Consider the following 27,638-nt stretch of genomic DNA (forward strand, 5'->3'; position numbering starts at 1 on the left):
AAGATTTCTAAGAAGTTCAGAAGATCTATCAGACGAGATGATGTACTTAGGAGATCAATCTTAGGCCGAAGATGTGTGTATAAAGATACATGGTTTTAATGGTTTTTGACACATTTTTAAGGTTATTTTAACAGATTCCCAATTTTTTGGTTCTAATCATCCTAAGATTGGTTGACAATATCAAAATATTTTTTTCCAAAATGTCCTTGTCATCAAGAGACATTGTCCCTAGAGATGGGTGGAACACAATACTAAATTATTTGGAACATGGTTATGATTGCTATAATTCTTGAGAAACTGTTCTAGAACTTTTTCCAAAGCCCTGAATGGTCCAAAAAGACATCCAATGGAGCAAAACCCTGACAAGCACAAGTAATGCACGATCAATACATCTTTCACTATCGCACAAGCTTTGTGGAAAGTCAAACCACTGGTAGAAGACACTTGTTACGATGAAGACAACAAGCAGTTGCTGTACATTCCTCGAGAACAATGATCGAGAAGAGTGTGCCCTTTGAAACATCCTTTAAAGACTATGAATAAGCTAACCATGACATGGTTAATAACTCAGCGAGAAGAAAATAAGAGTGTCTTGAACTTGAATTCCTCCCACTAGAGACTTTTGTATTAACGCTTTGTACCTTAATAGTATAAATTCTAAACGTACATACACAACGAGAACACTTCCGCAAGATCAGCTCCTAGCTCTTGTAGATGTAGTCTTCCGGCATTTCCACCCCGATCTGCTTCCGGATCGCGTCCTGCACGCCGGCAATCGCCAGACTGTCCTGGTGCGATACGGACGGTGACTCAAGCTCATCCGCCAAGATGCGACGGCGCGTCTCCTCCGCCTCGTACCGCAGCCCTGCGCTGTTTTGCAGAATGCACTCCACCTTGGGCGTCGGCAGCGGGTACGATCGCACCGTACCGTCCACGTCCGTCAGCTCCGTGGGGCACCAAAAGTCGTGTAGCTGCAGAAGAGGAAAAGTAGAGATCCATTATCAAAAACCATCACCTCCAAAGGGGTTACTGCTTCATCCCACACGCACCGTAATCGAACCCTTCGTGCCGATGATGACGGCCGTATTGGGCAGCTTGTCAATCGCGCTCGTCCGTATGTTTGCCACCCCACCCTGCGGGAAGTGTAGCTTGGCCGTGATGCCCACATCCACGCCCTCGTCGTTCAGCTGGCCGGCCGCCTCGATCTTGACCGGTTCCGCCTGAAAAGCCCACATCGCCACCTGGATCGTGTACACGCCCAAATCCAGCACCGTCCCGCCGCCCAAACTCTTCATCCGCACGCGCTCCACATGCGTCAGCGGAAAGCCAAACTGTACCTCGACCCGCTCGATCCGTCCCAAATCCCCGCGCCCGATGCGCTCGCGCAGGTGGATGTAGCTCGGGAAAAACCGTGACCAGATCGCCTCCATGCAGAACCGGCCCCGTTCGCGGGCAAAGTCGAGCAGTGCCCGGGCCTGGCCGCGATTCACACACAAAGGCTTCTCACAAAGGACGTGCTTGCCGGCTTCCAACATCATCCGGCTGATCTCGTAGTGTGCGTTATTGACCGTGCCGACGTACACGACATCTAACAGGGAAGGGGCAGAAAAACGGAGCAAATCGTGTGTGAATAATGCCACCATCATCATCTGCCCACGTGTGCGAGAGCGACGATGAGCCAGCGGTTTCGTCGTTTGAGACCGTGAATGCTGCGTGAGCTCCTTCTCATCCTTCTCACGATCATACTAGAACGATTCACTTACCCACCTCCGGATCCTTTGCGATCGCTTCGTAGCCCTCGTAGAACCGGGGAATGCCGTGCAGTTCGGCAAACTTTCTTGCATTTTCCAACCCACGGGCACCGACCGCCACCAGCTGATGGTCGGCCGCCGGCAGCGTCGACACGGCACACGCAAAGTCGTGCGATATCGTACCGGCACTAACAATTGCCCAGCGTAATGGTGCCATCGTTGTTTCACTCTGATAACGCTTCTTCCGAAATACACACACGCAAACTTTCACTTTCGACTGTTTCGCGTGCAATGCGCTGCTTCGCTTGAGCAACCTTCTTGGCTTTGGTTTTTGGCGACGTGAAGACGACGTTCGCGACGCGCACGTCCACACTCTACGCTGTCGTGTACTGTTCGCTCGGGTGGGAAATACCGCGCAATTTGTATCGAGAATCGTCGGTTCTCGGTTCGGATAGTGGCGCGAAGGTACTAACCCTTTTAAACGGCTGGTACCATTGTGTTCGATGATGAGCGGGGAGGGGTGTTCTTTTATCTGCTCACACACACACGCGCGCGGTGGTTTTGGTATGTGCCGATGCACTGTTTTGCTACGAGAAGGCGGTACACAACGGACCGTGTGACGAGCAAGCTCCAAGGATGTGTTCCACAAGGCTAACACGGCAACAGGGGGAGGTGTCCGAGGTGTGCGAGATGATATGGTTACCCGTGTCATTATCTTATCTTCCGGTATATATCTTGCTTCCCGATTCGGCACAATGATGTAATTTATTGTTCAATAAATGTGTGGTTCGCGTAGCTTATCAGGGGGAGAAGGAACACATACAAATATCTACAACTGAATTGGACCCAGCCAATCGATTTCACGCTGTTTGATAATTCAGTTTAGCGTCACCTTTAGCGTCATGTATGTGTTGCCTCGTTTTGGGAGATAGAGTGTCAGTTGTGAAATTTATCACGCGATCGGACAGTGATCATCAGTGAGAACAAAATAATTGACCGGAAGCAGCAGTCCAAAAGAGCATATTTTCCAGATTTGTTGGGAAAGTAAAGGAAGCTCATGACGGCGATGTAGAATTTCCAGTGTTACAGTACAGATACATCGAACTATCAAACTTCCAGGCATTGGCGTAACAACCTAAAGCTGTCATGATCATGTTGGTTTTGTGTAGGCTTTTTAGGGGAATATTCTTCTTCTTCTTTTTTAGTGGCCAGCTCACGGATGAACGGATGATGTCATGGTTCCATCCTTATCTACCCCACAATATACATACAGATCCTTATGCCGGACTGCTTGTCGCTTAGAAGCAACTGCTTGGTAAGACAGGAGTCTTTAATCCTCTACACAAACACCACCGTCAGAATGGGCGGTTCAACAAGACCGTCCCGAGGATACTTACTTACTTACTTACATATAGTTATGTGTCGTGTCTGTATTCAGCCATCTTCTCCAAGATCTGCCGCATGGTGAAGATCTGTTCAGTGGTTGATTTTCCGTTTCGGAATCCTCTTTGATAGTTTCCGACTATCTCTTCGACGTGCGGGACAAGACGATCTTGAAGGATCAGGGAGAATATTTTATAGGCGGTATTCAACACCGTAATACCCCCCCTGTAGTTGTTGCAGTCCAACCTGTCTCCCTTCTTGTATATGGGGTAGATGATGCCGAGATTCCAATCACAAGACATCGATTCGCTATCCCACACCTCAGTAAGAGATTTGATGAATCTCGTTTTCTAGTCGTGCACCTCCATTCTTGACCAGTTCATCTGCAATTCCGTCGGTTCCGGGTGCCTTGTTATTTTTCAGCCGACGGATAGCCTTTCGTGTTTCTTCTATGCTAGGTGGCAGTAGCATGTCACCATCTGCTAGTGGCGCATCTAGCTGTTCGTTAAACTAATCGTTGAGTAATTCATCAAAGTACTGAGCCCACCGCGAGAGGACCTCTGGCTGGTTACTAACCAGATCTCCATCCTTGTTGCGACAGCAGGTTACCTTAGGTACAACGTTGTTTCGGTGACCTGCTATCGCTTGGTAAAACTTTCGTGTCGGTCCGTACGCCTCTCTGGTTTGCTCGAGTTCCCGCATGTTTTGCTCTTCCAAAGCATGCTTCTTGGAGCGGTGAACTCGTTTCTCTTCGCGTCTGAGCCGTGAATATTCCTCTGCGCATGCCCGCGTTCTATGCCGTTGCTGCATTGCTCGGTATGCAGTATTCTTACGTTCGGTCACTTGTCTGCATTCATCGTTGAACCAGCCAGATTTGGTGTTGCCACGACGTGGTGGGAGTATATTTCTTGCACAGTTTATTATTTTTGTTTTTAGAGCGTTCCATCTCTCGTTCGTAGTTTCATATCTGTTTTCTGGTAGTAGAGACTCTTCTAATGCGGTTTTGAATTCCTGTTGGACAGTAATGTCCCTTAGAGAGTCCGTGTTGAGCCGATTCCGAGAGTCCGTCCCGAGGATACACGATTCAAACACGCCAAGAAGGCTTCTAGAGTCTGTAGACTGTATTCCAAAGACTGTATAGATCGTCATGAATAGGCACGATTCCACTCCACAATACGTCACCAGAACTCCTCCATCATCCTGTGGTTGTTGTCGTCAACTACAATTGGATCCTAACACGGGTTAAAGCTTCGGCATTCAAGTATTGCGGCTTCGTCAGTTTGCGTCCCCAGTCCCAGTTTTTTTCTGTTTGTCACATCCGCAGTTGTCCTTCCGATCATGTCGATGTCATTTGCAAAGCCAAGACATTGGAAATACCAGTATAGAGTTGTACACCAGAATTTAGTATCAGCTCTTCACAAAACACCCTGCAGAGAAATGTTGAAGAGTAGTAGACGGGAGAGTCCTTCTTGGTGACTTCATTTCATCATGCACCGACTCCCAGGATGTTGACACTTTCCTTTAATCATTCTCAGATTGCACAACACGTGATGACGTGTCTAACGTGCTATTCTGCTGGATCTGCGCAGGTTCCTTCTCTCTATTGCTGGAGAGAAAATTTATATAAAACCTGGACCTGATCCACAAAAAGGTAGGATTTTAGGAATATTCCTATCCATCAAATAACCTCCCAAACTTGTGATTCGTCACTCTTCTCCAAACAACATGTTAAGCTCTTCATCAGTTGCTGTCTTCTAGGGCTTCTGGAGTTTGTGATGCCCATAGTAAGCACGGCTTTTCTGAACTATGCATCTTCTAGTTTCTCTGCTGATCTCGTTATTGATCGATGAACAACAGAACAATTTCACTAACATCTTCTGGGATATAGGCTGTTACAACGCTCAACGCAGAGGCTCTTATTCATAAGGTATCTTGTGTTTATGGAATTGCCGTGCACTAGAAGCACAGCGCATTCTGATACTTTGAGGCCTCTTTTGCCATAAAAATTAAAAAATGTAACTTCGCATAACTTTGTAAGGATCTTGATCCAGTTTTCTTTCATGTTTCACTTGAAATGTCTTGCCAGCACACACCGTCGACATATTTTAAAAGATTTTCATACCATTTTTTTATTTTAATTTCCTTTGTTTTATAGATATCTTGTTTCCTGCGTAACGTTTTGTTCCTCCGTGTTACGTGTAGCCTCGGCTGCGGCCCTTTCACTACGCGCTTACAATGGGCTTGTCTCTTTTTCACTTAAGCAGCTCTGCTTCAAGCACATAAAGGCAGCGGCCGCATCAACAACTGGTAGGATGGTGGACCCTCGATATAGTGGTTCGTAGTACTCGTACCGTAAATTTGCTGTGTGCCTGTGTAAGTAGTTTTTTGGGGATTTTTGCATAATAACTTTGCCCCCCCCCCCCCCTTTTTGACCTGGAATAATGGTTTGTTTTGCTACTACTTACAAATTTCTTTGAACCTCACTAGACTAATCTGCTGACATATGTACATCGTACATTAATGGTATTTACACAAAACCTCCCCTGCTATCGACACTACATTATTCCTACTTCAGGTGTCGATTTTAACGCATTGCTTCCATGCTAATGGGGCTCTTTCTAAGTCGTTGCCTCCGATTTAGCGCTCAATGCGATCGTTCGCTCTCTCTCTCTCTCTCTCTCTCTCGCTACAGCAGAGCACGATCGGATGAATCTTAAATTAAATTAGCTTCTATTATGTTCAAACGGTATATAAATACGATGCCCTTATATTCGATCGTTTGTGTTTTGCTTGCCGTTGGATAAAACGATTATAGAATAGAGAAAGAAAAGAGTGCTCGCTCATGCGTAACATGCGCAGTTGAATCTTTGGAAATACGGACAACCGTACAAGTAAATCAGAAACGATTCGATATATAGCACAAAACAATAACGCAATAGCGATTCGTTCCGTGCGAAAACGGTGGTTCGCTCCAAACGGCGTTACGCGAAGAAAATGGAAGAAAAGAATGTGTAACCAATAAAATATGATACCGAAGTAACAAGAGGGAAAGCTGCATTCTACCCCCAATAATGTCACCTTGAACGAAACAGTGATTTCAAAGTCAGAACCACCATCAGCAGAACGTTAAAAATGGGAAACAAAAGAGCAACAAAAGGAAAATTGTAATTAACACAGGCTCAAAGCTTAAGGACAAACCGACTTCCTCTCTCGAGTCTTCGACATCTCCCCCCTACCCCCTTTCAGTGTGACACAGCCGTTTCCACGATACTGTTTTTGATAATCTCACACAAATTCTCGCTAGGTTCTAGTGCCGCAGAGGAGAGCGAACCGACGGAGGCAGCAGCGAGCAGGTTGGCCGTACTGGACGATACCACTGCTGCTGCCGCCGGGACGTCGTCTGCAGTGTACGCAGAAACGAAGGGAACCTCCTCATCGGCGGAACCATTTTGCAGCATCCGCTTGTGGGAAGAACTGCATTCCTCTCCAACGGTAGGGCAACGCGTCCGTTTCTGATGCAGCTGCTGCTGTTCGGCAGCTTTACTGGTAGTGGTACCGTTTGTTAGCGTACCCGATCCGTAAAAGCTTCTCGGTGGTGGATCGCGATCTTTCGCTGATCTTGTCACACGAAGCCCACCACCACCACCACCACGCAGGATCACGTCGTCACTGTCGTCGTCATCGCCGCCATCGTCCACGTCGTCATCTTCCTCGTAGCAGATTGCGCTCTCCGACGGTTCCGGTGGCGGATGTTGAAAGTCCCGCAGCTCGTCATCTTCCTCCGCCACGATCGAAGGTCGCACGATGCTGAGCGTATTCCGGCTGCTGGCCAGCAGATCGTTGATGGCCTCGAGCCGTTCCGCATTATCAGCCTGCGGTGTTTCCAGATCGATAAAGTCGCTCGACGGGCAGTTTAAGTTGCTTCCTTTCGGGCGATCACCATCACCATCACCATCATCATCGTCAACGATCTCGCACGTGTCGGTCCGGCTAGTGTCCGGAATGACGAGCGTCACCACATCGCCACTGGAATCGATTGTGCTGAGCGTGGTGGCATCGCTAATGACCGTCACGTTCGGATCACAGTGCTCGGAATCTGACCGAAACGATTGATCCAACGTCGCCTGTTCGCTGCAGGGAACAAGGGTCGTCGAACTGGCAGTCGGCGTCTGGGACGCGTTACCGTTGACGGCTTGTAGAGGCACTTGCGGCAACAAACCCTTCTCGGGCAGGCTGAGCGTAGGAGGCGCAGGCTCACCGTCGGGCCTTAGACTCTCGACGTACGACGTGCTGGCCGTCGGTCGGTCGTGACCCGTCGTAAGCATGTGCTGGCGTGACACGGCTGCCGTCGTGCTGCTCGGTACGTGGTGGTGTAAGGGCCCGACTACCAGCGGATTATGCCGGTAAGGATCAATGTGAGCCGCCGCTGTACTTGAATCGGCTTGTGCTTGGAAGCTAGCGTAGCTGTCGGTGTAATACATGTTCGCGTGCAGTGCGGTGGACGACGACGACGGTTCGATGCTGCTGCTGCTACTGGTCGTGGCGGGAAGATGATGATGATGATGATGAAGAGGCATCCCTGCCGGGTGTGTACCGTCTCCTATCGTACCGCTCTCTATACCGCCGTAGTAATCTCGGTAAGAGCCGTAGTGCAGGCTGAGTGAGTCCGACGTCGCTGAGGGATAGTTTTGATGCATTCCATCATCTACACCAAGGTGATTAGGGTACGGTGGTAAGGATTGATGTGATAGATGATGCTGCTGCTGCTGCTGCTGCTGAAGAACGCCTGCAGCGCTGTGGTGCATACCGTCCAGCAGAACCATCGGGAGATGCTGAGGCAGCATGCCCGGCACTTGATGGTTCGACCCCGTCCCATCGACCATATCCGGAACGGTCGACGCGGGCATGTCCGTCCCGTAGCCCACCACCATACTACTGGGCGGTAATCGTACCGGACCGTTGGACCAATTCTTTTCACCGCCTATCACATAGCCACCAACACCACAACCCGCATTTGCATCACTCACACCACCACCGCCAGCAGCGGAGCTACCACCAGCCGCTTCCATCACCGCTTTGCCCTCTCCTGCCCCTTCCATCCGCAGCTTCATGATCGTGTGCAAAAAGTGTGTCCGCACGCGCCCCGGATTAAACTCGACCCGGCCGGCCGTGTTCGCGCAACCCTCGTGCGTGCAGCCGCACGGAAAGTTGGGCCGATCGACCTGACACTTGATGCCGGCCAGGCTGCAGGCACACCGGTGCGGATCGCAGAAGCCCCGGCACGTGCAGCCGCACACCTCCCGCGAGGTCCGTATCTCCCGGCAGTCGTCCTTTTCCGACGGATCGATCTTGCGCACGCCGGCCGCCTTGAGCAGGGCGCGCCGCTGCCGCGTCGAGACCGGCTGCAGGAAGCCGTACGATTCGCTCTCCGCCTCCGAGCCGCTCTCGCTCGGCTCCTCCTCGCTGCTGGTGTCCTCGCTGGACGAGCTGCGCGGGTTGAGCTCCTGCAGCTGCTGCCGGTGCACCTTCCGCTGTTCGGCGGAATGTTCCGACAGCGTTAGACGGCTAAAAACAGGGAAAATAGAAAAGTAAAAGGTAGGTTTTAGTAAAGGATTTGGTGAATGCCAATGCTACGCTCTTACCGTGAGTGCACGTGCTGAAACTCCATGCCCAGTGTACAGCCACCCTGGGACGGCACACAGCCAAAGCCTTGTATGCGAGGAAAGTAAAACACCGTCACCCCTTCAAAGGTGATGCCCTTCTTGGGCCGTTTCTGGCTGCTAGCGCCTTCCTCCGTCTCCCGCTGGCCAGCGTCCACCGGTGGTTCCGAGCGTCGCTTCAAACTGCTCTTAATTGGTGGTGGTCGCTGCAGTGGACTATTGTTGCTGCTACTACTACTACTGCTACTACTGTTGCTAGTGCTGCCACTGCTATTAACTGCCACACTGCGCGCCGGCTCCAACCCCAACCCGGAGTCGGATCCGTCGCTCGCCTCCTCCTCCTCTTCGCCATTCGTCGTGCCCTGTATTTGTTCGGCGGTGGTTTGGACCACCTCTGCTGCTGCTGCTGCTACTGCCACTGCTTCTACTGTCGCTGTTCGTTCGCTTCCACCCTCCCGAACGGTAGCGACCGCATCGACGTAATCGTCGATCAGCTGTATCGTTTCACCGTCGGCCGTTTCCGCCTCATCTAGCAGCGATGGAGACGACGACGACAACGACGACAGCCTAATAACATCCTCGACGGACGCAAACTTATCCAGCACGGTTGGGCTCGATCGTTCACACTCCCCAGCCGGCGTCACCTCATCTCCTGCCTCAACGATCGAACTGCTTTCCGACGTTTCCAACTCCACCACCAAGGCAGCGCTGGTGGAACCGTTCAGCAAACCGCCAATCGGTCCTTGCTCCTGCTCCTCCTCTTCCGCCATCACTTTTTCCTCAACCACTGTGCGCACCACCACCGTCGCCGGCTCCTCATCGTCGTCATCCTCCGTTTCCGGCTCGTCCGCTTCCTGCTGCTCTTTGGGCTTCAGCGTGCTCACATCGACCAGCGTGAACTGGTCGGGCGAGATGCCAACACCGCCGTCGTCGTCTGCGTCGCTGCCCACGCTCGTGCCGGATACGTTCACGACGTCCGCCCCGGGGCAGTCGTCCAGTGCGAGCGGATCGTACAGCGGATCGCCACCGTCCTCCACCACGGACAGCTCCTCGCTCACAATAATCGTTTCCTCCATCCTAGGAGCTTCGTTTGGACCCATCATCGTCGTGCTGGCGGCTGCTGTAGTGGATGCTGCTGTTGGTGTTGTTAACCTAAAACCAAGAGCAAACTTCACGTTAGTATACATTGGCGGGATTAATGTCATCTTCCGCCCCATCATCACACAATGCTTACCCGAATATATTGGAACTGTTAGCATTTCTTTGCAAATAGGTAAGCAAGTCTTTTAACGGTTTCAGCATGCTGCGTTGCGGTTCGCCGTGCCCCCGACACCTGGGAAGAACCTGGGGTACTGGTGGTAGCAGTGGTAGAAGTTCCAAAAGGATGTTCCTTTTACAGCCGTCGGCTTACGGACAGTTTCAAAACGGCGCTTAATGGACGCTCTGCTTTGCGGAAGCTTTCCTTCGTACTGGTGCCGATGGCCTACCACACACTCGGTGGTGGTGGTGCTGCTCGATCGCGATCGCAATCGGCGGCCGGGGTGATCAGCAGCGTATTTGGGCGGTGGCGGTAGGCGTCGTCGCTCGTGCGGGGAAATGATAAAATAAATAATAGAAGCTTGGTGGCCACCGGTTGAAGCGGGAAGCATTTTTATGCCATGCTCCGCGGAATGTTCAACGACGCGTTTGAATCACGACACCGAAAAACCTTCTTGCGTTCTGACCGTGCACTAAAAAAAAAAAAACAATGTGTCACACAATTGCACTACTTTTTCTGTCTCTTTGAACAGCCAGTTTTAATAGCAATATCACCACCACAAGATGCTCGATACGAATCACTTTGAGTTAGGGGCAAACAGTTCCGTCTATGGGTGATTTTACGCATTCACAGAACCTGAAAATGATACAGAAAGTAAAGCAAGTTAGAATCCTGATAGCAGCAAACAATTTATTACATTCTGTTCTGTTTTATATTAAATTAAACACACACACACACACACATTCAAAGCAAAAGCATCTTCTTTCGACCGTGCGCCCATGCAAGAAAAAGCGCCCATTCATTTTCTCACTTTCACTATATACACATATGCATGCATGTTCGGCAGACAAACATCACGGATGGGCCATCACACACTCTGGGGGTCTGTGTTTCTCATCGGTTTCTCGTCTTCGTTGAGCTGGCATTTCTCCGCGTCTTATCATCTATGAGGCTGATATGTATATTGCCCCCCCCCCCTTCAGCGTATAGGCAGTAGTAGTACTAGAGGCAAATGTAGGACCATATACAATTTATGGAAAAACTTATTCAATAACGTTTAAAGACCTGTTTCGTCCAGGAACTGGATCTCCATAAGGCACAGGGGCCTTGCAAATTCAACCAGAAAGCATTAAAACTTTATGTTATGAGTTATGTGTGTGTGTGTGTGCACCTCACCAACCGACACGTGCCTGTGATTGCTGATCGATATTCTTCATTAATACTTGCGTTGGAAGGTTTTCGATTCTCACACTGGAGGCTTTTGAAAGGAAGAACACACAACCCTTGTCCTTTCTGTTCGCCTCCTCAAGTCCTCCATATCACATTCCCCTTATCAATTAGCAGTCTCCAAGGAATGGGTCCTTCCCTTTTCAACCACAGCACTATGGTCTGTGACCCTGCTGATGCAGTGTGTCTCACACCAGAACCAAATACATCAACACCAAAGTACTTCAACATCCAGTTCAATTCCCGGCCCATGGTGTTGGCTCGTTTTAAAAAAGATCTTCTCCGAGCCAACCAACAACAGAACCCGCTTTTCCCACATCGATCTTTGGCCTGTGTAGGTGTATTCATTTTAGGCAACCCAACAACTAAAAAACCCAAGCCACCGAAGGTCAGGTCAGGCATCGCGCTCACCGGGCAACAACGTCCCCAAATATCCGAGAGATGATCGATAGGCACCGCGCGCGTTGAATCCTCGCACTGCCCAGTGGTGGTTCGTAATACACCGTTGACGTAGAGGACGGTCGTGCTGTTGTTGTTGTTGCTGCTGCTGCTGCTGCTAGTTGCTACTGCTGATGCTGCTGGTGTGCTCTCGTGCTGCTGCTGCTGCTGCTGCTGCAATGTCTGTTTCTCTGTTCCCTGACGTGCGGTACAACTACTACTGAATCGCGAACGCGCACACTGCACAGACGGGCGAGTTTTGGGTAGAGAGCGAGAGCTGCTGGCTAGCTGGTTGCTTCGCGACGTACGGCATACTTTGCAAATATTGAGAGACAAAAAGAGAGAGAGAGGGAGAGAGATTGTGTGTGGCGAATGAAATCCCCATTGCAAGCTCACCACCACACAGACACCCTTCTCTCTCCGCTATCTGCCCTAGATGTGTGTGGAGACCTCTAACGTTCATCAATCGTGCCTCCCTTCGTGGGAGCATTTTTACACACTCGCGCGCTCTCTCTCCCTCTCTTTCTCTCTGTGGTTGTTACGTGCTCCCCAAATTCGCTCGCCACAGAGAGCTCACGCACACACCGGCATGATGGGAAAGGCAGTTGTTGGTCATAGTATTTTTTTTCTTCTCCTGTACTGACGATGATGAAACGTTGCCGTGTGTCGATCTCTGCCCTGTACCTTGGGGGAGGGTGGTGGTGGTTTACACACTCCCAAAGCCACCCCAACCCTCTTCGTCGTGGGGGAGGGGGGATAGAGGATAAGTTTCGTTCGTATCGATTTGCTCTTTTGTTGGCCACATTTCGGGCCTAAAAGGGAAGGCAGCGGCTGTTCGATCGCTCATCTAAACAACGCCGAGCGAACCAGCAAAGCTTCAGCGACAAGTGGCAAGTTTTTCACTAGGCGAGGGGGAATAGAAAGGGGTATGGATGGAATGGCGCTGCTGTAACACTCACACGTATCCTTCCCTGATCAAATGTGACGTGTGTGAGAGCGTACACACAGAGACGAACTCCTAGCTACACCGGGGAGGTCGGATGGGGAAGCGGTATTATCCTTTTGCCATTACGCAAGCAGCGGAACACGAAGCGGTTCGCCGCTTCGGGGCAAACCCGAACGTGGCGGCCATGAGCTAATGAGTGAAAAAGGGAGAAAGAAGGAGAGAGAGCGAGCATGAACCGTGTTGTGGTGCCGTAAGGTAAACCGCAACATGCCCCTATATCTATTGAAGCCATTTGGTTGGTTAACCCTCCGGTTCGGGGCAGCAAAGATCATCTGTGGGGAAGGGGGGCCGCGGCCGGGTTCGCTCTGCTGGCTGACGAAGTTCCTTCGCACACTTCGGCACACGGCGGCCCTGGCACCAAAACTCGTTCCCAGTTTTATGGCATTGATGATCCTGCCGGGGAACCTGCAGACCCTTGGGTTGGCCCGAGCGCGTGGTACGAGCGTTTTTATAGTACCTTCTGAACCTTTAAATTGGAATGTGGTAGCGAAGCTTTTTTCGCTGGTGGTTAAAACTGCATTAAATTGTTTCTAAAAGTTGCACTTCTTGTTTCTGTAGCACCTTTCACACACACACACACACACACACACACACACACACACACACACACACACACACACACACACACACACACACACACACTCACACACACACACACACACACACACACACACACACACACACACACACACACACACACACACACACACACACACACACACACACACACACACACACACACACACACACACACACACACACACACACACACACACACAGACACACACGCACACACACACACACACACACACACACACACACACACACACACACACACACACACACACACACACACACACACACACACACACCCACACCCACACACACACACGCACACACACACACACACACACACACACACACACACACACACACACACACACACACACACACACACACACACACAGACACACACACACACACACATACAATTCGTTTAATGTACTAACATTACCCATAATTATCTCGACAAGGAGTAACAAACATGGAGTGATTTAAAGTAGTATTAGCATATCATAATATTTGAAAAGTTCAAATTAATGAATAAACTAAATTAGTTAACATTTAGTTAACTGATAAGTAAGGAAATTCCCCAATACACGCCATACTCGTTATGTTTTTTTTTAGATTTGACAGTACTTTGTGCAAATTGTACTGATTTGACACATCAATTGTCAAATGCAAAATACATTTGCTATAATTTCACTGAAAACCTCAAAATTCCACTTCTAATTTTGTGAAAATTGTACTGATTTGGCACATCAATTGTCAAATGTAAAATACATTCACTTTTGGTACGATTTTAAAAACCATTTTAAAAGTACAAAAATCTTCAAATGAAATCAAATCAAATAATGAATTCAGTGGCCAGAACCTACCACACTCCAAGTAAAATTAAAAGACATTTGCTATAATTTCACTGATAACCTCAAAATTCCACACACGCCAATATTCGAGCTACGTGGTTGCCTCCTACAAATAAAACAAATGTAAAATTATACCGAACATGACATTATAATAATAATTTATCATTTTTTACGGTACAATAAAGTCTTTTATCAGAAAAAGAGGTCGTATTTCAAACCGTTATTGTAATTGCAATCTTCTTATACTGTATTTTGAATTAAAAGTTTAAAGATTAAAATATTAATAAAAGCAAGATGAAGAGGTAAAAAACTGTAAGTCAAAGAATAATCTAGTAACTAGTTTCTTAAACGCGTAGAATTAAGCGAAATAATTATCCGTTGATCATTATATTCACTATCACATGTTATTATGTCCATCTTGATTCATTCATTTGTCGATTCCATTAAGAGTTTATTGTTATGATATGCCTATATTTTCCTATTTTTGTCAAAAATTAATGAATCGTTTAGTTTTCTTCTTACCATGAAAAACATTGAGTAAATAAACTTTTTTTTTACGATTATTTTCAAAATTTTATATTCAAATATTTTTTTGTTCGCTTTGATAGTACTTTGATAAATTTAGGATGCATTTATAAAAAAATATGAAATAAAAACTAACACAAATTGCAAACTAACATAGATGTCGCCACCTCGGCGCTGCGACAATGCGAATTTAAAAATGAAAAAAAATTAACCCTTTTCCCTTTTTTTTGTTCAAGATTGTAAAATTTCACATTCCAAGTAAGTATAGCATTACATCGTCTATTCCTATTTTACTATTAATTTCTATCAGTACATTTTACAACATAAGTAAACCATACTTTGTGTAAGTTACTGTCAAACAAAATAAACAATAAAAACACGAAGCAAACAGAGTAAAACAACATGAAACTGCCAGATGTAAAAATGTAAAACAGCTTTCGTAACTACTTAGTACTCTGCCTCCCTTGTAAACTCTCCGCTCGTTGGCTCCTGTTTGCTGATCTTTCATGAGCCATCTGCCAAACGTGTAAAACCCTCCCCTCCCCCCTTGCCTGCTTTTACACCACGTTCTGAGTAATGCTTCACTCTCTCGCCAGCTCATTACACGCGCTCTCGTTCTCACCTTACAACACAGATTTTCCATCGACACAACAATTGTACTTTGTGGGGACTTTATCTACGATCAGAACACAGTGTAGTGAAAAAAATAAAGTAATTGAACTGAACTTCCAAACTTCGTGTGTGGAGGCTTTCTCTGGTTTATTAAGTATTCACTTTCAGGCACATGCAACAGGCAGGCGGCGAGCCAAGCTATCGTCAATTTTTGGACAGCAACTTCCGTTGCGTACCAAAAAAGGGAGCCCTCCTCCCTTCCGACGACTGCGCGGAAGATGCCGGAAAGGGGTGAGGGTCACCCTACCTTCTAACGGTAATCGGAGAAAGAGGAAAGAGAGCGAGAGAGAGAGAGAGAGAGAGACAGCAGCGGATCAGATTTACACATGGAAAACCCGTAGGAAAACAGCCATCGCGCGCGCCGGCCGGGCTTCTCACATGGCGGCGGCGGCGGCGGCTGCTGTCCCGAAAACGCGACGGAAAAGAGAAAATAAAACAATCGACACCATTCTTTCTGCTGGCTGGGGCTGCTTTTGTCGAGAAAACTCGGCACCGAAGGGCTTCATCAGTGAGAGAGAGAGAGAGAAAGAGAGCGAGGGACCATGGTGGGAAACGATGCTGGGACAGATAGAGGAGAAAAAAGAAAGAAAGCCAAAGCACACGAAAGGGAAGGCGATGGACAGCAGCTTTGCTTAATCGACGTAAGATCGATCGACGGCAGCCTACCTTTTGAAGGGAGGTAAGAGGATCAAGAAGAAGTCAGTAAATTATTAAAATAAATGAAAAAGAAAGCTAGAGGAATGAATGTTTGCGATATGAAGCCGAATTAGGTCATGATATTCAATGTAAAAATGTGTTTGAGCTTTCTTGAGATTCTCCCTAGCCCATTTTGCCACAAATTCTGAAGAAAATGATGGATATAAATCTGTACTTTTCATGCCATTTCCGTTTTACTTCTTCCATTTTAGCATCCTACAATGAACTGGAGAGCTTTCTAAGTCAAGCAAAGCTTTAGTTGAAAGCTTTCCGATTCTTCCCGCTTAAAAAGCGCCGCAAAACAGGTTCGGAAACAAGTTTTCCAGTGGCAACAAACGTTTCCAATCCCCTCCATGATTATGAACACATTGAGTACCCACAGAGAGAAAGGGCAAAGACAGTATCGTGTTGCTGCTGCATGGGGTATGAGTTTATCGCAGCAGCACGAAATGAAACACTACACCTATTCGGACTCTAGAGTCGTGAGGTGCTCTCCAGAGCGCACCCTCGACTCCGATCCGACTCCGACTATTATTAATTAGATCCAGCAAAATGGAACCACTAGATCCGTCTGGAGTCGGCCGGAGCCGCTTGGAGTCGGCCGGAATCGTTCAGCGTCGTTCGAAGCCGCCTGGAGTCGTCCGGAGCCGTCTGAAGTCGTCCGGAGTCATCCGGAGTCCGCCGGAGGAACTTCGTATATAGGTCTTGGTTTAGAAGGTCGATTTCGGACGAATCCGACTCCAGACGTCTCCGGATGACTCCGGACGACTCCGGATGACTCCGAACGACTCCGGATAACTCCGACTCCCAAAAACTCCGGACGACTCCGGACAGCTCGGAACGACTCCGGACGACTCAGACTCCAAATGATTCCAAGCAACTCCGGACGACTACAAACGACTACGGACGACTCCGCGCGACTCCGAACAACTCTGGATAATGCAGGGGGACATACCTTCCGGAGTCGATTCCGAATTTATCGGAGTCGGATCGGAGTCGACTCCGGATTTTTGCTAACCTTACCCATCACTCCTCTAGAGCTTTCCCTTGCGACGTCGTGATGCGACGATGCGAAGAGAATGCGCCGTTTTTATCGCTTTTAATGAGACACACCAGGCATTTGCGGGTGAATGCGAGAAACAATATTGCAGTGTTTGATTGATTTTCTAGCAGCCCACGTGATGATCATGCGGGCGACAATATAACCAACCAATTCAGAAGAAATGTGTTGAATGATGGGTTATAGTAGTGATGTGCTTTATGGAGCGCACCCACGACTCCGATCCGACTCCGACTATTGTTAGTTCGATTCCGACTCCGGCAAAATGGAACCACTAGATCCGCCCGGAGTCGGAGTCGTTCGGAGTCGTTCGGAATCGTCCGGAGTCGTCTGGAGTCGAACGACTCCGACTCCGGACGACTCCGACTCCGGGCGACTCCGGACGACTCCGGACGACTCCGGACGACTCCGGACGGCTCCGGACGACTCCGACGACTCCAAACGACTCAGAACGACTCCGACTCCGGATGACTCCGAACGACTCCGAACGACTCCGATTCCGGGCGACTCCGGACGACTCCGAACGACTCCGAACGACTCCGGACGACTCCGGACGACTCCGGGCGACTCCGACTCCGGGAGATTCCGGACGACTCCGGACAACTCCGGGCCTTTTCGGACGATTCCGAACGACTCCGGATATTGCAGCGCGGACCTACCTTCCGGAGTCGATTCCGAATTTATCGGAGTCGGATCAGAGTTGACTCCAGATTTTTGCCAACTTTACCCATCACTAGGTTATAGTGCTTGTTGAAAGCATTTTTTTAATAGAAAACTCTTTTATCCGATCGTTATGTTATTTTATTTTCGCAAAACAATGATCGAATAAGATTGAATTTCTCTCGAAAGAAATGGCATGATCGTGTAATAAAACAGTCACCAGTGCGCAGTGTAGCGCAGTACCATCCTTTCACCTTTAAACCATAGCTTGAGAAACGAGTTCCTCCGCAAAAAGACCTCGACTTTTGTGTGTTGCGGCGGTAGTACAAGAGAAAGGTAATAAGCGAAGCTAAAGTTCACTAGAATTACAACAAAAAAATGCCATCAAAGTTTTATTACTTTTACGGTCCACTGATACTTAAACATATAGACAACAAAGCCATGCAGCGGGCGAGAGCAGTTCAATATTTGATTTGAAACCAAAAAAATGATACAATTCTTCTCATTCTAGTACGGGCGTACTCTAGCTCTCGCCTTCTCGGTTGTACTGCCCCATACGTGTCAGTGTTCTATTTTTGCACCAATTATTATGTCCTTTTGCTCACTCTTTACGTGCTCTGGGTGACGTGCGCTTTGTACGCGTGTGCCTACTCCCTCCAATGAAGCGTTAAAAAAGAAATTAAAACAACACAGCAAGCGACACTTCGCAGGCGGCCGCGTTGCCCTGCTGTGCCAAAGACTCCACTCAGCATGAACACTGTGCAAGAGGATGTGTGTGTGTGTGTGCGTTGGTGTGTGGTAAGTGATTTTTTGTCCTGCTAACATGCCAGAAAATCCTGCCACGCGGGAGAGAGCGACATGTTTCCCTCCTCCCCACGCGTTATTTGCTTCGATGGAGCCGCACGGTCAATCATCGGGTGTCGAATTCAGCACCTATCGAGAGCGAGCGAGAAGCGCCCCTTGAGAGTGTCCAACACGTACGCACACACACACGCACATACCGTGAGAGGATTGTGTGTGTGTGTGGGCGTTTCCATGGCTGCTAGGATCGACTGTTGGGGCACACCGGATGGTGATGATGAGCATTGTGGGGGAGCATCATTCTCCACATGCACGCACGTACGCAAGCAACACATACACACATATACACAGACGGGGGCGTACGTGTTGATGTGAGTGCGCATGAGATGGCCCGATGATGACTGTGCGTGTCAAACACACAGTTCCGCGCGCTGACGAAAGAAAACTGTTTGCAGCTAGCACTCCCGATGAAGTCACCGTTATTTGTCCTCTTGCAGTCTCAGCACACGTCGCTGCAACAGCACTTTCAAACTGCACTGAACTTCGGACTTTTAGGTTGTAGTCACAGAAAAACCTAAATCATTTTTTTACCGTAAAATGTGGTAATACAGGGTTTTCCAAGTCACCTTCGAATGTGCACACCATAATTCATCGCTCACAAGATGTTTTTTTTTCAACAGCTGTCACAAATTGTACTTGGATTACTATCAATTGTCAGTTCCTTCACATGATTATCAACACAACACAAAGAACTGACAGACCCAATTGCCAGTCTGTGGCGTGTTGAAAATCATGTGGAAGAGCTAAAACAAATATTGTGATGCAAATACAACATTTGACAGCTGTTGAAAAACATCTCGCAAAACAATAAAAAATATTGTTGACATTGTAAATTGAGTTGAAAAACCCTGTCAGCACCCGTGTATAAATCAGTGATCATCAAACTGTTAATTAAAAAAACTATTTAATATAAATGAGTCGGTCTCGTAGTACAGTCGTCAACTCGTACGACTTAACAACATGCCCGTCATGGGTTCAATCCCCAAATAGACCGTGCCGCCATACGTAGGATTGACTATCCTGCTATGGGGGGGAATCAATTAGTCACTGAAAGCTAAAACCCACAAGTGGGTACAGGCAGGCCTTGACCGACATCGGTTGTTGAGCCAAAGAAGAAGAAGAATATAAATGAGTACATTAAATCATGTACAGTAGAAAAATTATAAATTGAATTCAAGATGAAGCGCCTTTCATCATGTATTTTTCATAAATACCATGTATTTAATACCATGTGTAGGCGCTACACAGGGTTTCCGAGTCAAATTCCAATGCAAACAGCATTTTACACTGCTGGCGGAATGTTTTTCATCAGCTGTCAAATGCTATATTTGCATCACAAGAATTGTTTGGTTTATGCACATGATTTTCAACAAGCCACTGAGCTGAGCTGCTATTGACAGTTCTTTGTGATGTGTTGAAAATCATGTGGAAGAATTGAAATTTTATTGTGATCCAAATACAATGGGTGACAGCTGTTGAAAAACATCTTGCATGCGGTGAATACAGGATTTTCCGAGTAAATTTCCAATGTCAACAACATTTTCAAACCCCTGCAACACAGGAGGATGTTCTGCGCGGTGCCTTTTGTAAATCAAAACTTTTGTGTGGTTTTTTCACGCCCTGTTCATTATAAAAAAAATAACTTAAAGGCACGTTGCAGGACACTAAGAACAAGAGCACCTGTACATATCGAGTCAAGATCAATATATCCTGGAGCCAACGACCCAACTGTTATAAATGTGTTATAAACTTTGTGTATTATGTTATTATGACAGTTTAATTGCGATTGGTTTTGTTGCTCCATATTTATTTTATTTTTATAAACATACAGCAATTTCGAAGTCATTTTCGAATGTGCACATAATTATGCACCGCAACCAAGATGTTTTTCAACAGCTTTTAAATGGTGTATTAGCTTCATAATAAAATTTCACTTTTTACGCATGATTTTCAACACATCACAAAGAACTGTCAAACTCAATCCAGCTTGAGGCGAGTTGAAAATTATGCTGATGAGATACAAAATTATTTTGATGGAAATGAAATATTAGATTGACGTGGATTAACTGTTGCAAGCGGTGAACAACAATTTTCACATTCGAAACTGACTTGGAACCCCCTGTAATGATGTTATGTAGGCTTACGATAGATTGGATGACATTAATTAATTAATTCATAATAATAATAATAATAATAATAATAATAATAATAATAATAATAATAGTAATATAAAAATATTAATAATAATGCTAACAAGACTAATAAGAACAATAATAATAAAAATAATAAAAATAATAATAATAATAATAAAAGTAAAAACATAATAATAATAATACATTTTACATTGCTTGCGAGATGTTTTCCTGAGCTGAACTGAACGGAACTGACTCGGATGTAGAATATATAACCCTTTTAAATGAAATTTAGCAACAATATCAATTCAAACACTGTTGAAACAAAGGCTGTGGATTGATCTGCTTATGTATCAACAAAACAGTTGCATAGGAAGGTTTCCGATCGTAAAGAATCTCGAAACCAGAACCAACACACACGAACGTCAAACAAAAAACACTTTTTTAGCTCATTAGTTGCCCAACACTGACCTCAATAGTATCTACCATTTTCTCCCTTGCTCACACACATTTTTTTCTCTCGCTTTCTCAGGGCTGTGGCAACGCTTTTTCGCATGCGATTTTATCACACGGCCTGTCAAATTTTTATATGGCATTTGACAGATAACGTCGGACGACGAAATCGCATGTCCGACGTTAGCTGTCAAATCCCATATAAATCTCATCCGATAAAATCGCATCCGATCAGCGTTGCCACCGCCTTCACACACATACACACGCTCTTTCAAAATGAAATGAGAATGAGCTGTTATTCCCACACGATTCGACACTGTAGTCAAATCCTGTGCGGCACTGTATTTGATTACAATCGTTCGTTTTTGTTTCCTCCTTACAACATTCCTCCCGCGTACAATCAACAGGAACTACCCCTTTTATATGATTACTACCAACACAACTCTCACAAAAATACACCGTACGTTGGATCTGCAATACAATCAGTGAAACTCTCAAACACCGTGAACCAAAATGATGATAGAGCCGAAGCGATAGAGAGAGAAAAAAAGGAGAGAGCAAAAGGAACGTAAGTGGAATTTGCTGGTCACCCTTTTTATATTGGCTTCTATTTCATTTACTCTCTCTGGCAATCGCTGCTTTTTTGCATACTTTTTACAATACTCGAATGGAAGTTTAACGAAGAAAAAACTAGACGCTGAAGAAAGCGCGCATTTTTAACTTTTCCAGTGCGCTGTGTTGTGTTTCGCTGCGTTTTATCCTGACCCAGACGATGAGTCAGCCGCGATCAGACGTAAGCGTAAGACGATCTTTCACATCCGATCGCAGCACAGTATGGTTGCATATGGTATATAGATGGAGAGGGCAACAAGTAAAGTGCAATCCGATAAAATTCAGTATAGAACAATCTATTCCTATAGGCAAAAGGACATTCAACATACTTCATTCTAATTACAATAATAATCAATTGTTGAAGAGCAATTTCTCGAAATGAAGATCATGAATAGACGATCGAAGAGAGAATTGCTGGAAACAGTTACAAACACATATAAAGACGATTGTGACAGCCTGCATTACTCATCCCATGTCAGACATTGGTACCAGCATTGCCAGCATAAAACGGACCAGATTTTTTGTACGGAGCAACGGCACAACGAGAGAACACAATACTCCATTTTCAAGATCTCAATCAATTGGGGAATGTATAATCCGAAAAAGTTCATCAACAACAGTATAATGTTAGCGAAGAGAATAAATAAATTATTTTATAAAATCAATGACAACAAAAATCTTCTGAAAACATGTCGCATGTAACGGGAACTGTACAAATAAGGCAGTAATAAACAGTCAGTCGTGTTGTTAAAAAAGATTAACACCATTAATGAGAACATAACAGAACTCCCCAACTGTGTTATGTTGCCCAACATGGCGTCTTTATGGTGGTGAAGTAATCAAGAGAATATAAAAAGCAGTACACAAAAGCTTGAGAAACGAAACAAACTAAGACGCCCAAGGATCAGCCGGCAAGGCTAATAGTGGAGGAGTTTTCTTGCACACTTTGTGTCCCTCGTTCACCATCATTTGACCCTCGAGCATCCAATGATTCTGCTGGTCCATTAGCGTATTTTTCCATCCCTGTTTTCCGGCAGCCTCTTCTGTGTGGCATCACTGGTGGGGGCGTATTTTTGTGATCGGCAGTGGGAGAGGGTATGCTTTTGCTGCGATTACTTTTTACGTTGGCGCAGAAAACTGGTTTGGATTAGTGCCAGCAGTATAAAGAAAAAACTGGGGATCCATACATTCATTATTCTACCGTGGTGTCGTCCCCCAGTGACATAATCGTAACATGATGCATTTCTAAACGTATTTAGTGATTCACCCAATCACAGTTGCCGTGTATCATCTTCCCTGAACATCTCAAAGCCTAAACAGAGCGATATTTAAATCCGGGGGCGGTGTTTGTGTGCTTTAAAATGCCACTTAAATCATGTTTAAATCAAGTTAAACTAGCAACAAGCAAAAAGCATGAGACAAAACTTACTCAATTGTAAGTAGTTAAAAGCCCTTTATTCTTAAGCTTTTTGATCATTAAATTCTTAAATTCCATACGTATTTTTAAACAACGGACGTAATGAAATGTTCTGCAATGCGTCCATTTAAATGCAAGTTGGTGTTTCAGTGTTTGTTTAATGCCTGAGTTCATAAGTTACATTTTTTATTTGAAACATTGAACTTAAGAAACCAAAACGAGCTTTCTTCAAAAAACCGTTTTGAGATATTCATCATGCGTGCTCTTTTATCACTTTAGTTGAAATACTAACTGATTTGGGGTACAATTTTCTTTTTGAAATACTTCTCTCGTTGGATTTTCCCTATTTTACACATAGCCGGTACAAGAGAAACACATACCGAACGGGATTCGATCGAAGTAAGGCCTTGCAGGAACCGATTCGCCTGCCCATGGGTCACGGTCACCGTACCGTCTCATGCGTGTTCACATTCGAATGCTATTTCATTCGTGCTAATTAATTAATATCATTCATCAACGTAAGGTTGAAACATTTCGATACTAATAACATAATCAATTGATGCTAATAATTAGAATTCTAGTTGTTCTGTGAGACTTATTTCAACACGTAAAGGAAGTGTTCCAATCTTACCTACGATTTGGCAAGCAGAGATCATTTTGCAATACACTTCAGAAGCAGCGTAGATAAATCTCTAACAGCCCAAACCATGGTTTTATAAAGATGAAGTTGTGAAAAATCCAGTTACAGTGCGAATTTTCAGAAAATTTGTAGCTGTTATCTTTAGAAGTGGCTACAAACGCAATGAGCCTGAGACGTTCAGTACTTGCAAACCCGTTCAGAAAGGCTAATTGTAGACGCACTGCATCCTATACATGCCTAACATGATATGATGTTTATCTGGATCTTCCTTCCATAGTACAAGGATTCATTATCTGGTTTCGTAGTGTACAATTAAATCTATTTCGCCTGTAAGCAAAGCCAGTGTGATCGCGTAGTAAGTAAGAAGAGCAAATAAATGCCAGCACTGTTTGATTTACTGTAAGATAAAGCGTGCCTTCTGAATTAAAATACAAGGACTCTTTGAACAACTGACTATCCAGCTGCGGGTAATCAATGAGTCACCGATAGCTAGGCGTCAAATAAAAATAATAATAAGAGCATACAAGCACTCTATATAGAAGCTTCGGCGTGTCCTGAATATTGCAACTAAACTCATCCACCCTTGAAGAATGAATGCAGAAATCACTAAAACCCTAAAAAAGGAAATTGATGATCGTATCATTTACTGACATATCTTTGATAGCGTGACATGATCGTGTAAGAAGATCAGATCATTTTCCAACTTATTTCCATCCAACAACATGGTCCCATCCAATAGAAGAATTAAGATGTCTGTATTACTCTAATCAATCCTAGTAAAATAATAAAAAGTCACTAAATTCAATCACTTTCCAATTATGGCTGGAATGCCATTTTCGTTGATACGTGAAGCACATATTTTCCATCGCAACAAATCGAACTTTTACTCAACTTTCGTTTTACGAGTCAGCTCACTAAAAAACTTATAGAACATGTTCACTATGAGATTAAATATGTTCACCTCATTTTCTACCCTTTCATACCTCATTGTTTCTTATGAGATGACGTGCTTTTCAGGGACTTAGCCCTTTACATTCCTATCTCATAAAATGAAGCTCACATTTTCTCCAAATCCGTAATTTAAAGCTTGTAGCAGCATTGTGGAATGTAGTACAATATTACCTACTCGTTGACAGATTGGTTTCCCATTTCAATATTCTTCATTATTGAAATGGTGATCTTTACTTTTTACACTAGCTTCAAGTGAACTATCCTCCCTAATGAGTGCAGCGCTTTGCGTACTTACCGGAAATGGTGCTCAAGCAACAACCATTAGGATGGAATTTCATCTGCAATAAAATAGGGTAAAATTAGAAAAAAATGTGAAAATAAAGAACAAGCAACGGACCTACCTACAACAGCCTTCGTCGTAGTAAAATCGTAAAATCTCCACTGAAAACGAGTCTTTCTGCCAGCAATGCTCCCACGGCGGTACGGTATTTTCTTAGGTTACTTTGATTGCTTAGTTTTTCTCCACCAAATCCCACACGGAAAGGGCAGAAGAGTTTTCAGATTCAGGTCTGGTACTACCCACGGGCTGGCCTACACTGACCAACAGCACTGGGTGGCCACTAGGCGGCCGGAAACTACCTTTCTCCCCAAAAGCACCGCACCACACAGCAGCACTCGTGTGCTCCCCCTCTCGTTGACGATGCGCTCGCTCGGAAGGAGTTCGGGAGCTGCACGGAACAACATCCTGTACCACTGGCACACGGATTGCACTGCGCCAATTCTTTCACATCCGTACACACACGCACACACTGTGACGCACTCCTTATACTACTCCCGCTTCCTGTTTGATGTGTGTTCCGCAAAACGGAAGTCCTACGCACTACGGCCTATTTCACATTTTCCCGACGCGAGACCGAAACGCACACTGTTGGCGGTCGCAGGGAGCAAGAATTTCCCTCCCGTCCCACACACACACACAAGCCCGTATATAGTGCGATCGTCACCAGAGCATCACCGAAACGGCCTTCGTTTATTTGTAGACGCGCGTTGCAGTGGGGTGGCCAAGGAGCGCGGTCGAGACGAGATGGAGCAGCAGAAATTCCGAAATCTTCACACGAAAAACATCATTTTTGCTCGTTTTATGGACATCAACTGAAAAATGCTCGATTATCCGGGGCCACGGATGCGCCGGACGACACGAATTATCGGGCACGGGCGGGTGACGTTTCGCTTTCGTGACCCGCAGATCAAAAACCGGTTTTGTGAGCTCAACGTCAACGCACTAAATCGGTGCGATTTTCCTTCGCTGGTGATTGCCTTTGAAAGTCGTTGCGAATGTATGATGCATGAAAGTAATATGTGATATCTTTGCCGTTTGAACGTGGCCAAGCGTTGTAAAAAGTCAAATGTTTTTAAAAATTGGTGCGGACTGGGTAACGTACCAGTTTTCGGCAGCGTACCTATTTTCGTCAGGGTAACTAAAAAGGTGAAAATCTACATAAATGCAATACATTTTTTCTAAAACACAATTTTGAAGTGAAAGTATGCCTATTTGTTATTCATACGCGAAGTTTCACAACATTTCATTGCGTATTTTTCAAAATATCAAATAAATTGTGCAGAGCAACACAATTTTTGGCAGATTTGTTGTCAGTTAACAGTTCGGCAGGTTTTGAGATTAAGCGAATCAGAACAGTAAACCAATGAAAGTGTAGTTTTTAGGAAAGATTCTTTGGTTGTATAATTTACTCTAGCCCGTTTGGAATTTTCAAAACACGAAAAACTAGTAATTATTCACTTTGAATGCTGCCGAATCTAGGAAAACTGAGGAGGAAATGTAGATTTTTGACAGTTCAATGCTGTGGGCTCCTGCCGAAACTTGAAATAACAACACACTTTTGAATTGGCTGAATATTCATATAAAACTTGATTAACACACTACCATGATTACTACGATATTTCTTCAATCAAATTCGATAAATTCACGATACTAATGCAATAACTTAACAAAAAATTTGTGAGCCAGTCGGTACCGTACACAGAAAACTTTTTTTACTGAACTTCAGTAAAATTTTACTGAATTTTTTTTTAACTGAAGTCTCAGTAATCCTTTCAGTAAAAAGAATGTTTACTGAATCATTCAGTAATGTCCGGTGCTCACCAAAATGACAGCTCGTTTACTGAAATCCCAGTAAAGCCATTCTCATATTACTGATTTTTCAGTAGTTGGTAGCGATTAAAAAATGACGAAATATTTATTTTAAATTGAGTTTTTATTGATGCGCGGATATTGCCAGTCCCTCAGTTCATATTCATACATGTTTTGTGTTGTTTTATACAGTTTTTATACTGTATTTTGCCGCCGCAAGTGTAGATGGTTCAGTAAGCGCTCACAGACACCACGCAATCTCAGCAAGCTCAGTGGATTGTAGCAAACATTTTACACACCAACACGGCTGCCAATTGTTTTAAATTAATCCCGTAAGCCGAAATATCACCTGAAATTTCACCAGGGTGCCTGTAAGCGCCTACAAAATCAACTTTTTGCACATCACGAGCAAGTAGGTACCGCGTTGTTTTGTTTTGATGTTCTAACTGACAGGTCGATTTGACAGAATGAATTGCTGCATTTTCAGTAATTTGTTTTACTGATATCCAGTGAAACGACTAATTTGACACTTATTTTACTGATTTTCAGTAAAATGTGTATTACTGAAATGCATTCAGTAAATTGTTTTGCTGAAAGTCAGTAAAAACATGACATTCATACTGAAAATCAGTAAAATATTCTATTACTGAACCGTTTCAG

The 27,638-nt window shown here is 45.4% G+C and overlaps 2 protein-coding genes across 4 annotated transcripts; both read right to left on the reverse strand.

Annotated features, from left to right (window-relative positions):
* Positions 1–592: 592 nt before the first annotated feature.
* On the reverse strand, positions 593–2,248 carry LOC1280182 (trans-1,2-dihydrobenzene-1,2-diol dehydrogenase). The gene is made up of 3 exons (XM_320004.5): positions 1,764–2,248; positions 1,050–1,588; positions 593–971 (listed from the first exon to the last, which is right to left on the reverse strand). Exons 1-3 carry the CDS (start codon positions 1,966–1,968, stop codon positions 702–704), a joined length of 1,014 nt encoding a protein of 337 aa, XP_320004.5. The 5' UTR covers positions 1,969–2,248; the 3' UTR covers positions 593–701.
* Positions 2,249–5,235: 2,987 nt separating this feature from the next.
* On the reverse strand, positions 5,236–26,021 carry LOC1280183 (uncharacterized). 3 transcript variants are annotated; one of them, XM_061655351.1, is made up of 5 exons: positions 25,231–26,021; positions 25,125–25,167; positions 10,029–10,688; positions 8,777–9,946; positions 5,236–8,699 (listed from the first exon to the last, which is right to left on the reverse strand). In XM_061655351.1, the coding sequence occupies exons 3-5, from the start codon at positions 10,094–10,096 to the stop codon at positions 6,377–6,379; spliced, it is 3,561 nt and encodes a 1,186-aa protein (XP_061511335.1). In that variant the 5' UTR covers positions 10,097–10,688; positions 25,125–25,167; positions 25,231–26,021; the 3' UTR covers positions 5,236–6,376. The 3 variants fall into 3 exon arrangements, with proteins under 3 accessions (XP_061511335.1, XP_061511336.1, XP_061511338.1); XM_061655352.1 differs by having other exon boundaries at positions 25,235–25,995; XM_061655354.1 differs by lacking the exons at positions 25,125–25,167; positions 25,231–26,021 and adding an exon at positions 11,691–11,943.
* Positions 26,022–27,638: the final 1,617 nt, after the last annotated feature.

Source organism: Anopheles gambiae, chromosome 3 (assembly GCF_943734735.2).
Source record: "Anopheles gambiae chromosome 3, idAnoGambNW_F1_1, whole genome shotgun sequence".
Lineage (NCBI taxonomy): Eukaryota > Metazoa > Arthropoda > Insecta > Diptera > Culicidae > Anopheles > Anopheles gambiae.